Genomic DNA, 17,969 nt, shown 5'->3' on the forward strand with positions numbered 1-17,969 from the left:
GGAGGTGTCCCATCCCTTTCCACTCCCTTAGAGAAACTGGGAATTGGCATTTGGTGCTACTGGCATTAGGTAAGAACCAGCACTGATTCTCTTCTTCTGCACCAAATAGTGTGGAGCAGTGTTCAGCAGACCAAGTGAAGAGAAAGGTGAATCTGTCTCCACCAACAAGTGGAGGAACACGCCTTGTCTTCTGAAGTCCCGGTCAGAGCATGGCAGCTGCCAGACAGGCCAGGGACGCTGTTCCCCACCACCAGGACCAGTCTGGGGGAGAGGGCTCACTCTTCTCATGTCTGGGGCAGGACATGGAGCCTCCCAGGCCCCAGTTTCATCTCACTGAGCACAAAGAGAACTGCTCCTGATGTTTGCCCTTGTGCTCTTCTAGGCTTTCCCTAAGGTTGTTTCTGCAATAAGGAGAAGCAGGAGAGCTGTGCGACCTGAGAGGAGACAGAGTGCTGGAATAAACACCCTGTACCGTGTGGTTTTTGCTGTTTCTTTCATTACCCCCTGTCCCGCAGGTGGGCCCACGGCAGGGTGGTGGGGGGCTGGAGACCAGCAGCACTGCGGGGATTGAACTGGGGCACCGGGACGGGAGTCTGACACGGAGCTGTGGGCTGGAAGGGAGCCCCGAGGAGGGGGCCGCGGGAAGCAGGGCCGGCAGTGCCTCCTGGGTCGGGACAATCAGCAGCAGCATAGCTGGCTCTGAATGAATTTCCTGGCATGCTTCAGCTCTAATTTGGGAAAGGAAAATATGGGCTGGCACACCCCCCAGAAAGGTCACCGCCTCCCACGGTGCCAGGCTGACAGCCCTGAGAGGTTTTCCAGCACAGCCGTGCCAGCATCCCCCCAGCGCCCAGCCCGGCGTGCGGGGCGGCCCTGGGGGTGCCGGGCCGAGGCCCAGCCCGGGCAGGGCCGGCCGGGGCAGCCCCACACCGGCACAGCCCGCAAAGGGCCGGGGCAGCCCCACACCGGCACAGCTCGCAAAGGGCCGGGGCTGCCCCACACCGGCACAGCCCGGGCAGGGCCGGGACAGTCCCACGCCGGCACAGCCCCACACCGGCACAGCCCGCACAGGGCCAGCCGGGACAGCCCCACACCCGCACAGCCCGCACTCCCCTCCTGAGGGGTGGCGGCGGCTGCACAGCAGGGCCGAGATGCAAATACCTCAAAACTATCGCACTCTCTTGGGGATAGAAAATGAAAGAAAATGTTTCTGATCTTCTGAAACAAAGTCTGGTTAAAGTGCCTGTCCAGATAGGTGCGTATGCGATACTGCTAAGGTGGGACAGCTTACAGTCAGGGTCACCCAGTACAGTCCAAGACCCTGGTTTCAGGAATTTGAAAGTTATCAGATTAACTGACCAGGGTGAACGATTCCACAATGGATAGCTATCTCAGGGTCAGTTATGAAGGCAAAAACTGGGCAAGGGAAGAACTCATCATTTCCTAGAGACAAGGGATATAATAGATCATATTTTGTTTTGCCCATCATCTGCCATTCTTACACAGCTTCAGCATCTGACACACTACAGAGTGCAGAGATTGTAAATCTGGAGAGCAATGCTCAATGACAGGGATGTTTCTCTTCCAGTTCCTGTGTAAAATATTTGGCCAAGCTCCGTACCCTTAAAAATGCCTGTACACGTTCAGTAGCAGAGTCTTCCACCCAAACTCCCCCAGACTGCATCAGGAATGGATAGACTTCTCTACTCGTTGCTTTCTACAGGCCAAGAATTTCTCCACTAAGGAAGCAAAAATATTCCAGTCTTGGTTGCTAAAGCTTGCAATTATTCCGATTACCCAAACTAAGAGCAAGATGCTGCATGTCCAGGGCTCCAAAATTTCTGCTGCCTGTGCCCAGACATGAAAACAAGATCCAAACAATGAAGGCTGAGGGCCAGCTGGACTGATCAGCAAAAGACAATAGCAGATGAGGGTAGGTTTGTGAAACTATACAAACAAATAGTAACAATAAAAAAGGAGCCTGTGCCAAAAAGTGGTTAGAGAGTCAGTATCTGTGACTAATGGGGTATTTGTTCAGCTATGGAACACCCAACTAACACCAAATCCCACAACCCTGCAGCAAACCAAGGAAATTGCAAATCTTGTCTCATTTGCACATGCTACAAAGCTAGCAAATAATAACAGGAAGCATATTCTTCAAGGAGAAAAACTGAAATGCACACTGTTTTCCTTTCCTTTGCCTCCTTGCCCGAGACAAATCTGAAAGCAGCACATCACTGAAATAACAATCACTGCAGTGGACTTACTGGTTGGATTTGGAACTGCAGAAACAATGTCCTTGGTTTCGGGAGCAAGGGCACCGTAATTGGCGTGGTGGTGGTGATGCCGATGGTGGTGGTGGTGCCTTGCAGCCATTTTTGTGGTGTATGGAGTTCCACCATTCTCCTCAATGTTGAATGGATGCAGATCGCTGTTGTTCAACGGATAGCTACAAAATAAATCCAGTTCAAATTAGAGCAGTAAACAGTAGCACCAATTGTACTTTTGGAGAGACAGAGTGAAAACTTTCTTGGGAAAAATTGCACAGCATTTTTGTAAATAAAGTATTTTTTCATCCCAAATCTTTACGGTTTTCTATCTCCACAAGATTTTCCTGATGAGAAAAAAGGATGCCTCTGCTTGTTTGTATGACTTTAAGATCAGAACTATTTTTGATTTTACACAGTACATAATCTCTGCTAGAATCTTTCCTGGGAAAGGAAAGTCATCAAGCAGAAAACAGTAACTCTTTTAAAGTGAAATTGTCCGAAGACCAGACCAAGGAACAGTCTCAGAGTAAAACTACATTCATGAGAATGTTCAGGTCTCTAAATTTATGATGCAAAATAGCTATATAAAAAAAATTCTGACTTAGGGAAAAAATTGAGAAATAAAACAATTTACAGATAACAACATACAAAATAGCACTTGGTCAAAAAGGAATTGGACCAGTGCTGATATAACTAGTTTGGGTCTTGGCGGGGGGTTTTGCATGTGTTTAGTTAGGAGATTAACTATCATCAATCTGCAATAGCTGGCAAACAGGGACACATTGACATTTTAAGTCATCATCTCTAACTGAAAGATGACAAATTACAGTGCTGCTTTTCTTCATTAGCCTTAACTGATACTGTTTCAGTTTATTGTTTGAAATTACGATGAATTTCTAGAAGTGATATTTTCTCTCCATTCCAGCAACCAAAAAAGATTGAGATAATTCTACATAGATATTGCAAACGATTTGAATGTGCTTTCCTCAGAGGAGTGCTTAAAATTTTTATAAAGTTTTAACTTATTCTATAGTAGTGCATTAGACAGTAGTTGCAGTAAATCAATCCATTTCAACAAAAGATGAATCCCTGCCTATTTGAAATATGGTAAAGAAATTATATCTTCAGCTGCATGGGTTTTCAGTTTGCTTTTATTAATAACAGCAGCCAAAAAACCTGACAACTTGAAATTAAGGCAAACCGAATAATTATAGGAACAATGAATAAATTATACCTAAGATACTTGCTACATATGTTTTCTGCAGATTACTTAGTGATTCAGAGCAAAATTAACCAGTCATCTGGTAAATAAACACATCTGTATAATTTCCAAAGTTCTACTGAAACACGCAGTTTGGTACATCATTAATAACCACTGTCTTCTTAGTAACAACTTCAGACAACATAAGGTTTCTGACTGGGTACTAATTGAATAATACTTTTATGCTGGTTACTTTTTGAAAGCAGGAGGCAGGGAGGGGAATGTTGTGTATATTAATCTTGGCAGGTTCCCAGCATGAAGCAACCACTGCCAATAAAGGCACTTCTGATGGCTTTCTTGCCTTAAGGAAACAATAGAAATAGGTGTCTGATACACAGGGAACAGCTTTTGTGAGCTCAAATCATGCAGGACTGGTCTGTCTTTTCAAACTACACTATATCTTTACCGCTATAATCAAATCAAGCAAGTGCCTACAGGGGGAAAATGGTACAGGCTAATGAGATTGCACACTAATTGTAGCAGCTCTCCTGCACTTTCCCTTCAAGGGCCTTGGATTGGCGTGTCATTTTTTTGACTGAGAGGATAGGTGGTTTTGTTCACATGGTTAAAACCCTGCTGGGAAATGAGTTTAGGGATGGAGCCTCAGCACATCTTTTTTTTTCCATCTGATTCATTTTTTTTCAAGACACAAAGTCCTTCATGTAGGGAGTTTCATTTCACCCACTGGCAGGTTGGTTTAGCAGATTTTCAATTGGTCTTTTCAAAATTAATCACTCCAAATCCTTACACTGACTCGTCATACTGCTATAGTCCCAAGGTATCTTCCATTCTGAAATGAGAAGGAGCTGAGCACGAAACAAGCCAACTGAATTGACCTCCGGCACAAGGGCAAATGTGCACCAAATCCTCTAGATGTATTACTTGACTGTCCAGAGAGGAGAGTAACATGTAAAATGTAAAGTGCACGGAGAGCATTACATCAAAGAAGTAAAGAGCTAGCCCAGCAAAGCTGATGTTCAGCTATGCACTGAAATCCTTGAGCACAGCAGGTCACAAAGCTGCAGACAGGGTGTCACTACCCAGGCAGTGCTCTCCGATGTGAAATCCCACGTTCAAACTGCCGGCCATGTAAAAGCGTGGTCATCTGCACTCTTCCAGGGCTGACAGCAACTGACAGATGGCAAGGCAAGCTTATCTCAGGGTCAGCCAACTCTAGCATGTCCGATGCATATGAGGCTGGGTAGTGGTACAGATACCCTCATGACCAAGGAGTTACTGGACAATCAGAAACAACAGGCCTTGCAGCAGCCCCAGAGCCTACCAACTAAAAAAGCTGACAGTACCCAAACAAAAATATCATAAGTATTCTAAATCCCTTTTCTATATACTCATTTATATTTTAGGGGGATATTAGGTATCTTACTGTATTTTCTACAAGATGACATCATTATTATTATTATCTCATATCACATTTTTCACTTTTCTTCCACTGTCTTAAATATAGAGACTTAACACTTTTCCACTCAATGCATCCTTTTGTTGCTAACTTTGCTTTCTATGCGTTGCTTCTATCTGGCTTACCTGAATAGAAAACATGCTCATGTGTCTTTCCCAGTCTAGGGATGTAAATAAATCACTACTTTCAGTGAACCAACTTTTTAACCATATGCTAAAGTGTTCATAGTCCTGACCTCCAGGAATTGATACTTGCTCCCCAGACATTAACTTATGCTTTCAGACTATGGGCATTATGTGGACAGGTAGTAGTTTTCATCCTTTCTCTTGCACCTGCCTTCTGGCCATCCTAGTATGCCAATGTCACACCTTTGGTTTACTTTTTAGACATCAGTTGTCTGTCCTGCAGATTTCCTCTTTCTCTGCTGTTATTTACTTGTGTGGCTTTCTCAACAAGCTTCACCTGTTTCCTATACAGACAGCTCCTGTCCTTCAAGGAAAATGAGGCAGGGCCCTACGGGCAAGTGTGCAAAGGAAGCAAACTTTTCTTCTTTGTCCCTCAGTCAGGAAAAAGCACTCCTGAGGATTCAGTTTCTGCAAGCTGAACCTTCAAAAAGGCCACTCAGTGTTCACAAGAAGGTTAGTGCTGCCTTTAGCCTCAAATTCACATTAATTACTTCCTTCTGGCCAAAAAGGCAGCACATTGAGGAACAAGGCAAATAACACATATCTACTAACTTCCTTTTCTATTTCACAGTTTTCATATACATTACTAGTCCTCTGTCTCAGTTTTACTCTCCTGACACTTTACCCAAAAAGCTGTTTTCAGTTGACATTCTTAGATTTCATGTGCTGCAGTTACCTACTCTTTACCAAACTATATCTCTAGTATAGAATCCACACACACAACAATAGTGTTAAGAGGACATAGGAAAATAAGGAACAGAAAAGTTTTTGAAGGCCTTCAAAACCAAAGTATGTGGGCCTGTGTTACCTGAACTGAACCTCCAACACGTTCACTAGCAGAGATTCCATGACCCTCCTGTGCAATCAATTTCAGTGTCTCAGCATGTCTACACTTATTTCTTTGTTTATTCTGTCTCCTTTACTGCAATTTAAGCCACTATTTTATCTCCCATCCATCACAGACACAGTAAGAGGTTTATTTCTTACCACAGAAGCCTGTGTTTTTGAAAATGGCCCTTTACACCTCCCCTCATCCCCTCAGGATCTGTAGAGCTCTGAATTCCTCAGTTGCCCCTCACAGGTTGCACATTATATACAGCTCCATCCTTGTCCACCCGGCTGCCCCCTGCTCTGCTTCCAACATGTGGTGCTAAGAACTGGACACCCCATTCCAGCTGAGGCCTTGCATACATGTTTCAAAGAGGAAGGGTTGCTTCCCATGTCCTACAGGATCTACTCCCATTTATACACTGGAACATGACATTTTTTAATATAGTCTGGGATTGTTGACTCATGTTTAACATGTGATGTTCAAGAATATCAGGTCCCTTCCTAAAGTGACCAGGTTTCCAGCCCCACAGCCTCAGCTGCGACACATTACTCCTACCTAACAGCGCAAACATTCCTCCTGAGCTGTGCCCTAATCCTTCTGATGTGCTAAGATCAATACCTGATCAGGACTTTTCTCTCATCCATGACAGGCCCGGTATGCAAGGACTCCCATTTTGGTGTAACCCATGAGTGACAAGGGGTTTTTTAAAAAACATAATTGCCTTTCCATGCCATCCTCCCAGCTACCAGCCTCAGTCTCCTCTAGAACATAATTGTGTAGCCCTGCAGAAACATCTTGCACCTGTGTCCCAGAGCAGGCTTACTCCTGCACCCTGCCCATGCCCCTCTTTTCCCACTCTTCCTCTAGCCATCTTCCACCTGTCTGAAGTTACACTTGGAGAGCAAATGGTGGGGCTTTCTTCTCTCCTCTCCATGGGGAGGTTGGAGGGGAAATAGCAGAAAGCAGGCTCAAACTATCATGCCTTGTGGATGACTCTAAGAGTTCAGACCTTCCCTACCACAGCTGAACAGTGGTTTAAGAAAATCCCAGGCTTCTGAGTCTGGTTGTGACTGGTTGTGATAAATAACCTTCAACAATTCCCACACCCACCTCTATTTGCTTTGAACATTCCTCCTGCACAAACCACTGCAATTTTCCAGTATTTAAAAATCCTCAAACTTTCCACAAACATTTTCAGAACTGCTCTCAGTCCTCCCCCATCTGTAGCTCGGAGCAAGCCTGGTGGTGATTTGCACAGGTTTTGGCAGCAAAAATTCACACTGCCGGCGTTGTACTGAATGTGCTGGGAGATGTATCACCCATCGCCATAGCATTACAATGCCTTCTCCAACATCAAAATGGGCTTTAGATGTGCTCCCAAATGGCAGCCAGGGGAAGTGTTGCAGTGCCTGTTAACATATATGTGTATTAATGTGTATGTAATGAAAGCAGCCACTGCGTGTGAAATTTCAGCGTGGCAGCCAGGGGGAGGAAACTAACAACTATGCAAAGCCAAACATTCATTTTTGGGTTTATTATCTCCCTTTACTGGGAAGATGGAGGGTAGACTCTGGGTTAATTGCCTGCCCATGCTTCAAAAGCAGTTAAAAAATCCCAACCAAATAAACTACAATGAACTGTTAGCTAAACTTCCTTTAATCATGCTTAGAGTCTCACATACCACTTGTTTTGCTAAAGCATGGCAAGTGGCACAGAGAGAGAAGGAATTTTGCATTCTCTGAAAATGTCCCTGTGGAGAGGAAAGAAGAGGAAATGAGGGGATAGGAAGAAGGTGTGTGGATATCACTTAATAGCCAGGGCTATTGGACTGAAGCAAAAGACTTGACCCAGCATTACATGAGAAGGGAACACAGACCACAGCAGGATGACTGCAATAACAGGAGAGAGGGTGAACTTTCATTTTGCAGCCAAGGACTGGGACATATAAAAGCAATGACTATTCCTAAGTAAAGGAAAACTGGGATCACTAAAACCAAATCTATGTTGTTTTTTCTTCCTGCACTATGTAACCAAGATCTCTTTGCTGGCCAGAATTGGCTTCCTGAGCTGTGTGAAGTGTAACTAAAGCTAACATTGTGGTTACACTTCCTTGCTCTGCTCTGACACCAGAACATCACAGCTGGCCCATTTGCTTCCTTCAGGGAAGGCATGGAAAATTGTGTTGCAGATTTCTTTCCCTGATGCCAGGGATGATCCACAGTCCTCATTCAATCCTAGGGACACCTCAGAAAGCAGAGCAGGCAGCCAGCAGCCTGCTCCCAGACAACTTTGAAATTAAAGAGAAAATTATAATAGGGAAAAAATATATTAATAAATGGTGACAGAAGCCTGCTGTAGGACACAAGATGCTGAACTAAGTTTTGAAGCAAGACTAATCTGGAATTCTTCACCAGAATAAAGCCTGCAGCAAAGCATGTTCTAATAAAATACCAAGGAACAAATCTTGACTCGATAAAGACATTGTCCTCATAGATTTCACCTTATCTGCATAAAGATCATTAAAACAATACAGTCTTGCAAAACTGTCATGCAAAATATGCCCACTGGGGAACTAAGCGTGCTTTTCTTCATTTACAAAGGCTTTTAATTAACACTAACAATAGCTAATGATATTTAATCACCTATCAAAAAAAAAATTCATTGTCCCAGATGTCCTTGTAGATGAGAAAACTCTGAAAAGCAGACATAAAATTTTCTAAGACCAACAAGATCCTCCCTCAAGTCTGCTGCCTTCCCCTTTTAGACAGAGGCAAAGGCAAATTTCCTTGTCCTTAAGAAATAAAACTACTTGGGGTGGCTAATCCAAGCAAGCTAGCTCAGGTTAAAACAGGAGCAAAGCCAAGCAAGGAGCTGTGGCCTCTGAGGTAGCCTGCAGCTGATCTCAGATTGCTAGCCATGGTGCAAGCTTTTCCCACCACTTATCTCATGAAATAACTCAGGTCCTGTGAGCTAAGCACATCCCTGTCTCATCGCCACTGTGCTCAGTATCACACTGCTGCCAAAGGGTGCAGAGAGCAGGCACAGGCCTGAGGCTTAGCTAGGAGAGGAGAACACAAGAAATCACAGGATGCGACAGAAGTTGCTGGACATTAAGGTTAAGGCAGAATCAGCCAAAAAATGCTATAGAGCATGCCCAGAAGGATTGCTGGAATTCGCAGGTACTTATGGCAGGGATACATGAGCAATGGCCAAACATCACAGAGCTCTGAAGGAGGAGTATCAGGGTCTCTTGGGTGAGAAAAACCATGCAAGGCCAGCACTGGCTAAGAAACTCTATCAGTAACTCTGTGTAAGGTCCAAACTACCTTGGAAGCCTTGGGACATTTGAGTATGGACTTAGCAAAACCAGAAGCAATGCAAGGAAAAAGCACGGGTGCCTGCAAGGGGACAAGAGAAAGGAAAGAGGTGAATTCTTGTGCAGGATGAATTTAATTCAGGATGCACGGGAGAAAAGTGACCAGCCCGATGCAAGCAAGCTGCTGGTCAGTCAGCTTGGTTGGTCAAGCTCTGATCATCACAGTCCAGGGCATCTTCTCAACTGTAGTCCTATTTTCTGTTTGCATCGAGGATGGAGCTCTCTGTGCTGCCCCACATTTGGGAGCTGCTGTTTGTGTATGCAGGTGCTGCTCAAGGTACTGCCCTTCTCCTCCACTGCTCCTCAGCGAGGCTGGCTGAGTGGGTGCTCCGTGAGCATTTACATCTCTGGAAGGAATGCTCAGCATCTCATCCTGGGCAGTGAAGCCAAGAACTACAGCAGCCTTGCATCTGGCAGATTAGAAAGGTGTAATCCCTTTAGCCTTGAAGCCAATCCACTGGATTTATCTTTCCTTAACAATATGCTCCCATCTTACAAAATCTCCTTTCTGTCTCCATCCTTACTAAGCTGAAATTCCTTGGGAAAAAAACTTGTTTTAAAAGAAATTAACCAAACTGTTTAATTTTCATGCTTCTAAACTATTGCGATTCTGAACTGTGCTAATGCTTTACAAAAAATATGCTGTCTTGTGAATTTTCAGTAATTTGCCATAACTTTAAAGTCCATCATGAACACAACCGACTCCATTGCTACACAAATGACTTCTTTTTAGATTATAGATTTTTGCCCTTTTTAAAACACAAACACAGTATTAACAGGTAAAAGTAGTACAAAATCACTCAGCACAGCAAGACCTCTCTTAATTACATACTTGCAACCTCTGCACTATCTCTGGGCAGGTTCTCACTTCAATACTTGGGCAACTCATCCAACTTGCAGCAGGAAACTGTTCGTTTTACATTTAAAGCCATTTTCACAGTTGTTTTTTCTTTTAAATCAGAAATAGAGAATGAGACACAAACATTATATATAACCATTGAAACTGAAAATGAGTAATAACAAACAAAGGCCTCCTGGGCTTGAAATTTTGATACAGAAGCAGCATCCAATTTTACATTCAAGTTCCTTGAAGTTTGCTTCAAATCAGCCTTACTACTGATTCAGAAAGCCCCAGGTACTGAAGACACAGGTGCTGAAATCACAAAGCTCCCTTGCTGCTTTCATTCCTCTTCACCATTCTCAGAGTTTCTAGCAGAATCCATTGCTTTTCATTTTCTAGTTCCTTTCTTTTGCACATAACACTGTAAAACTCTGCTTCTCCTAAACCCTCTACTTGAGCTTTTTGTTTGCCTGACCCATTTTTTTCCTGAGCTCTTCCTTCCTGTTTGACTCCTATATTCCTACTGATGAGAAAGACTCAGCTGGAAGGCACCATGATGCTGGCTCTGCTGCTTGCCAGCAAGGCCTTAATATTCAGGGCCTTGGCCCCTAGAGATGAAAGGAAACAGCCACTCTGACATCTGTTTAGGTACTGAGTCCATTACTGTGCAATTACACAATTTACAGAGCACTGGAGATTCACTAATGATTTGTATTTCTACTTCTCTAAGGAAGACAAAATTGCAGAAATTGGTAATGGTAGGTAAGCTACTGTCATTAGAACTCCAGCACAGAGTGTTATGGGTTTAGGGAGGAAAAAGTAACTTATAAATAATTAGCTGCTTATCCGGAGTTTAATTGCATTAGATCAGTACTTCCTACTTCTAATTAGGTGTGGCTAATTCTTTCATTTTTGTTGTGACTCAGAAAGTAGATGATGTTTCTCATTGCCTCAGTTAAAAAAAAGAAATAGTGTTTTTTATAATCCATCAGCATAAGACATTGGTAAGCCAGCAACTAGAGGTTTTCCAAACTGTTCTTGTATGAAACATCTGTTCTTGCGTAAACCAAAACATCATTTGTGTGATGCAGATTTTGCTGTTTGATAGTTTTAAAGATAAAGGTCATACTACTACTGCTATGAAAGGAAAATGAAGAGGAAAGGGAAGAGGAAAAGAAAGAGAAAGATGAAAATGGAAAAAAAAAATCAAGCACACTACAAAGATAGTATGTTCATGGTGGAAATATAATTGTGGTGGCAGTTTGAAAACAGAACCCTAGGGGCACTTCCACTGGTTCCCATAGCCACAGCTCAACATTTATCTTAATTTTAAATTGGCAGATTCCTCAGTTCTGAGAGGGCGTGATGATTAAGGCAGTCATCATAAATGCTTCTTCTGCTAGTGACAAACTAGATTGCTTCTGAACAGATACAGGCAACAGATCATAGAAGATGAGGTGCCACCAAACCCAAAGGAATATCCCACAGCCATTAGAAAGCTGCTATGCAAAATAACACAAAACAAAGAAGTAACATTGGGTCAGGCTGTGGAACTACTATCTCCACTAATCTATGTGCCAAATCTGCCAAGATTCTAACTGAAGGGGAAAAAAAATCATCTTTAGAAAAGCTGGATGGAAAAGAAAGGTTTTTGGTTTTTTAAAAATCTCTTCTTCTTGTTAAAAACTGAAAGTATATTACATGCATAAATTAAAAGCAATATGCAAGTTGTACCTTCCATAGCAAGATACTCATATCTGCAGAGGGAGGCCTGACTCGTGAACTTCACAATTAAATTCAGATTAACACTTGTGAAATCAGCTCTGTGAAAGTAAGTTGTTTTGCTTTAAAGCACAGTCATGAAGCAGTCATTAGTAAGTGCTTGAGAACAGCATTTACTCTGTAGCTTTATTACTGGAAATGATTCATACCAATGGAAGAACTCCAACTGTATTATCTTTTGGGGTTTTTTTGAGGTTATTTGTTTGTTGTGGTTTCTTTTGGTGATGCAGTGGCAACAAGAGCAACAGCACATACACTGAGAAAGGGAAACTCTTTGGCCAGTCACTTCAAGGTACAAGAGTAGGTAGAAAGCAAGGCAAGCCAAACACCACCTTCATGATCACCACACACTACTTTGCCATGTACTGCAGGAGATAGACAGAAAAGTGTGGCCCACCTCTCTACATGTTTTTTTCTGATCTGATTTGACTAGGACTGTTTTTTTCCAAAAGCTGCATCCTTCTATGTGCCTGCTGGGAAGGAGAACTGATTTTCCTGCAGGCTCTTTCATACTAAAATTTGGGAGCAGCATAAGATCATTGTGATTTTCTAAGCATATGCAGTTTGGCTGTAACATAGGAAAAAAAGTATTTATTCTGAAACAGTTCAAAATCTCCATCCTCACAATTCAGCAAAAGTTTGGTTAAGGTGCATATTGTTAGTTCAAGCTGGCTCTCAAGGTTCACATGAAATTTCTGTCTTAACAAAAGAAGCCAGGGTCCTGGTGGATCAGTGCCCTTTCGAAGCATAACACACAGAGTCTGAGGTCAATTTAAAAAATTACATTTCCTAATTTATGTCCATTAATACTGGTCTGTAGCAGCTCTGGCACCAGCAGTCTCTTTAGCTACCATTAGCAATGCTGCAATGACAGCATTTGCCCTACAAGTCTGTTCTCCTTGGTTCTCTGTTGCAGAGTAATAGGAAAACCTTTAATTGCCAACACTCTTTCCAGAGAACTGGAGTGTCAGGTTAGATGGATGTCCATCAAAACTTCTCTCCTTTGAAATAGGTAGAAGCCTGCCTGCTTGATACACAAACTGAAAATATTTCTCCTCTCAAAAGAGATGACTGCAGTGCTGAACTGTCTGCTCTCTCTGACAGAGCCCCATCTCGCCAACTCTGATGCCTGAGAAGTTGGTGATATACTCGGTTTCATTTTTCCCCTGCTGCCTTTGATGTTCCCCAGATCATTCCTTGCCTGCACCTAAAGTTCCATTTTCAAAATTACTTGCATGCTCTGCCACTCTTTCTCTTGCAAGCTGAAAAGACATCTGCTGCAGTGCTCATTCAGAGGAAGAGAAAATGACATTTTACATCACCAGGCCATAATATATGCCTTGTTGCCATCCACAATGTGAGAAAACAATCCTCCTCTTGGTCAGTTTGCCCATGGGTTCAATGATAACAGGGTCCAGAAGGACTTAATTCTTTCCTTTAAGTATGCAAACCCCTGACTGCCAGCTTTAGAAATGCATTATAAAACCTGATCCCTTTGTTCACTTTGCCTGTGACTCACATCAACTAGAGAAAAATAGCTGAAAATGAAAGTTTGATGAAAAAGCCCACACTAAAACAATATATTCAAAGTGACAACAGTTTCAGTATTGTATTTCAGGTATCATATTTCAGTATTCAATATTAGTCATTAGCTTGCATGCCAGGGCCCGGCTGGGGCTGAAAAGCGATATATTTCAGCTTGTGTTACAGATGTGGTGTCACAGAGTCACCAGCTTTTCAATTCCCCCAGTAGTTCCTGCAGGAGAGGACATGGGATTATGGTTATTACAAGGCCAATCCCTCTGCAAATCCAAATACACTGAGTGTAGAGCCAGGCCTGAGCCCTGCTAGGGAAGAACTGGTTTCCAGCTTTATTAAGCACAGGAGGAAGGTGTGCAGAGAGATGATCAAAAGATACCCTCAGCCAGGTTGTATCAATTAATTCTCCAGCACACGGAAGAAGCAATTCCATGTTGGACTTCAGATCAGTGCAATTTCTGCAAGACCTATTGCTATACTCAGACTTCCCCTCCATCCCCACCCAAGTTGATCCAAGGATAGTGTTTATGACCTGTAATCAAACTAGAGAAGCTTCTAAGTGCATGCTGGATTCATAAAAAGATTTCAGACAACAAACACACTTCAGAACAGGGTGGAGAAAGTTTGCACATGCAATTCAATGGGTACCCCTGAGAACACGTTTCATTTGGATTAAGGTGTTACCTCCTTTTAGCAATCTTCAAGGCTTTTTTTAAAAAAAAGAACAAACAAACTTCCCTGTGTATATTTAGAACACATTTAAAATGCGTTGACTTAGAATGACTGTGTAACATGCTTTTTGGTAAAAACTGTGCAGCATTTCCTCATGAGGAAATCCTAGGTAAAGTAATTCAGTCATTCAGTGTATAAACACTCACATACCAGGCCATCAAGGTCCTATATTGAGTTTGTGCCTATAAACTACCAGAGGATTCCTGAAGCAGCACAAAATTAAGATGTAGTATTGATTTTTTTGGACAGAACTTTCCCAATATTTTAAATAAAAATTGCTGTTGCGTTTAACAACAGACTTAACCAAACATTTTCCAAACTTTTCTTCTGTCTCCCCTCTCTACATGTAATCTGGTTTCAGCTGCAGTATTTTGTGCTGCTTCAAACAAAAAATTGTAATCTTAGTATCACAAGACCTCTATGACTTGTTAAAAACAAACTGCTGTGAGTTACAACTGTGCTAATTTTAGGAAAAAAACACCAATGTGCTTTTTAATATTTAAAGCAACTCTCTTCTACTACCCTGCTCAGACAGATACCACCCATAACTACCTTTGTTTGGGTGGTAGAAGCTGCACAGGTGAGAGCAGTACTGGGCTCAGAGAGGAATCAGGCAGATATGCTCCCTCTTCCCAACTGCATCCTAGCCCATTTGCTACAGGAAGCCAACTATGGCTAGAGGAAGGAAGGACAGACACACTGATCTCTTCTTACCTAGCTGATGGCTCCGGCACTTGGCTGGCTCAGGTTTCTGCAGGCAGCAGGGAGGGTGAGGGATGAACAAGTGAAAAGGGAGTGCAGAATGTGTGGGCTCCTTCTCCAGAGGAGCAGAATGACAAGTGCTTCCCTCGAGGCGACACACACAAACTGCAGAGCACACAAGGCCCTCAGGTTGTTCTTCCCCAATGTGCCTGAGGCTTTTTAACACTTACAGGACCAGCTGGGCCTTGAGCTCTTTCCTTGCAGTCTGTCAGGGAATGGATGCCTTGCTCAGTGCACCTTCAGCAACAAACCAAACCACACACACAGCAACACAGGATGAGGTGGAACACTGGCAACAAAGCACATGGAAGCTGACAAGGTTATATGACAAGAATGACACTGTATTATGAATGTAGGTGTGTAAAGAATAAAGCACCATTGCCTCACGCTTTAATGTGAGTATTCAAAAAATCCTCCTCCAGAATGCTTTCAGAGCAGCAGCTAAACTAGACTTTTGTTCCAGTGGCTCCAACAAAGTTTCTTTTTCTTCCTTTCTTAAATAAAATGCTGCTGAATTAGAGGAAGACTAGTCTGGGGAAACCAAAGTCAGCCTCTGTGATTACACACCTTGGGCTTACTCCGGCATTTTCACATCTCAGTGCACAATTGCTTTATTGTCTTGCTCTCTCTACCGATTGTACTGGAAACATTGATCCACCACAGCATTAGTAACTACAGGGGAAATCAGGTACAAGCATATCTACCCACCCTCCCCCAAAATCTTTCAAAAATAAATAATGCATCATAACCAGATCAACAAGATTGACATGTTTTTATTTGTACTTAGCACATACAGGAAAGATCAAAACAAATAATAAAAGATAGCATTTGTAAACAAATGTATTTCACAAAAAGTTATAAACTACCAAATTTCCTCTGAAAAAATTTGTTATAGCCATTTATAAATGTGTATTTATCAAAATCAAGTTTAAAACTACTTCATTTTGAAAACATCCCAAATGAAAATTCATTCATTCCAACAACTTCAGAGAGACCACAGATGTAAGGCCTAGCTAAAACAAATGCATGAGTGAAGATGGCACTGTGATTTTTGGTTTAAAGATAACAAAAAAGTCTGCAAGTGATCAAAATACCAGCCAGTTCAATTCAAAGTCCTAGGTCTGCAAAATATACATTCAACTTCACAAATGTCTAACTTTAAAAAAATAGATCTATTCCACTGGAATGTCCTCATTTTTTAATGTACTGATTGTATTTTTGAGCCCACTCAGAGAAAAGTTATCATCAGGTAGTTTCATGTAATTAAAAGTTCACTTCCATAATCACATTAAAAATAAGATGACAGCAGCACCCTTTTAGCAAGGACTCATTTTTAACATTCTTGCCTTTATAGCAGCAGGTATGGTTTTGGGGAATGCTATCAATATAAGAAGTAAAAAAAAAACCCAAAAAAACAAAAAAACCAACATAGTCTGTGAAATTTATTACAGTGTTCTTTCCCTATACTTGTTTTCAAAGTTAGGTAAGCACCTCTATTTTCTTCTGCAGAACACAAAAACTAGAAACAAGTAACATCCAAACCTATGACTGCCTCAGTAGGCTCCCTTTGTTGGTGGCCCGCAAGCCAATTTGATTGCCAGAATGAATTATTTCCTTCCTCCAATCTCCTATTTGCATGCCACTAAAAAAATCTCAGTCTATTCATTTGACTCAAAAGACACAAGGTAATAAAAGTAACTAAGGCACAAATGTCTGATCTTCAACACCAGGCAGAGGGTCACAGATTTGAAACTAGGGTAGAATGAAAACCCCCAGAAATATTTCTGGTCTCAGGGCACTGAAAATTCTTACCAGAATTCAAAAGAAGTTTTTCAAGATTTTTTTTTTTTTTAACAAAGATATGGAAAACACTTTTCCCAAGAATGTCCACAAACACTTAACAAGGATGGATGTACATACAAAGACACACACTTTATGCACAATACACTTTGAACATACTGCAGACAGACAAGGACCATGGAATGCAATGATGTCTAAGGTGGCAGGTGAAATGAAGATGGCTCTTTTTCAGAGAGTCGTCATGAGTTTATCTTGGTACACCATGCTTTGGACTCCTCCTAAATTCTTCTGGTTCTGTTCCTGGATATACCGTAAATTGCTGTCCTCTCCACTTGTGGGGGGTTTCCAATAGGGCCTGTCATCATGATAGGGTGGCCTGTACCATTTGCACAGTTATTGGTTAGTGAGGAATGGAAGTCAACTTAGGAGTGCTACACAGAAACATGAGCTCATCCTGCAAGTGCTAGGCATGCACACGGAGCTACAGCATGGCAAGGAAATGGGGACAGACCTATAGGTCTGATGCTGAAGCTGCTGAAGCAACTGGGAATCTTCTAGCTGATTTCAAAAGGCTTTCAACCAGAGCTCAATCATTAAAAACCCTCTCTGTTTGCAATGTTACAGACAAGCATAGTGCATCAATGCTCTGGAATTCCAAAGGAGGGGTGGGGAAGGAGAGGAGGCTACAGGAAAACTAAATTTGTACAACAAACAAGTAAAATAAAACATATCATGCAAAACGCTGAGCTCATGACAGTACATCCTTAAAGTGCAAAGGGTTAAGAAAGGCAATCCTATTATGAATAAAAATAGCTCTGCAGTTGTTGCCATTCCTTTGGCACGGGTGCAGTTAATTAACGCTAAAGCAGCCTGTAATTTATAGAGTTGCATTTTCTTAAGAACACCCCCAAGTCTACAGTTAGTACGGGTAATTCTCTGAGACTTGCGAAAGTACTACAAGGAAAATATCTTTTTCCTTATTTATTCATTACTTATTGCTGCTTAGAGATACTAACTTCAACCATTCCTACAGTGTTCCCTGAATCATTGCAGCGGAGTGGGGAATAAATAAAACAACGATTTTGAACACTATGTAGGAAACCACAACATTTAACATTACCTTATTACCAAATTGAAGCTGCAATTATTATATATACGGAAGAAATTCTTTT

General features: G+C 42.1%; 1 protein-coding gene across 3 annotated transcripts in view; it reads right to left on the reverse strand.

Moving 5' to 3' along the window:
- EPB41L4B (erythrocyte membrane protein band 4.1 like 4B) overlaps positions 1-17,969 on the reverse strand; it is a 170,138-nt gene that overhangs the window by 70,443 nt on the left and 81,726 nt on the right. The window contains exons 16-17 of one of the 3 annotated variants that reach the window (XM_066560245.1): positions 17,108-17,173; positions 2,268-2,449 (exon numbers count right to left, since the gene is read on the reverse strand). In XM_066560245.1, coding sequence (XP_066416342.1) covers positions 2,268-2,449; positions 17,108-17,173 — 248 coding nt within the window. Of the gene's footprint in view, positions 1-2,267; positions 2,450-16,978; positions 17,174-17,969 lie in introns of those variants that run through there. The other 2 variants (XM_066560253.1, XM_066560263.1) reach the window with 2 other exon arrangements.

Source organism: Molothrus aeneus, chromosome 1, assembly GCF_037042795.1.
Source record: "Molothrus aeneus isolate 106 chromosome 1, BPBGC_Maene_1.0, whole genome shotgun sequence".
Classification (NCBI taxonomy): Eukaryota; Metazoa; Chordata; class Aves; order Passeriformes; family Icteridae; genus Molothrus; species Molothrus aeneus.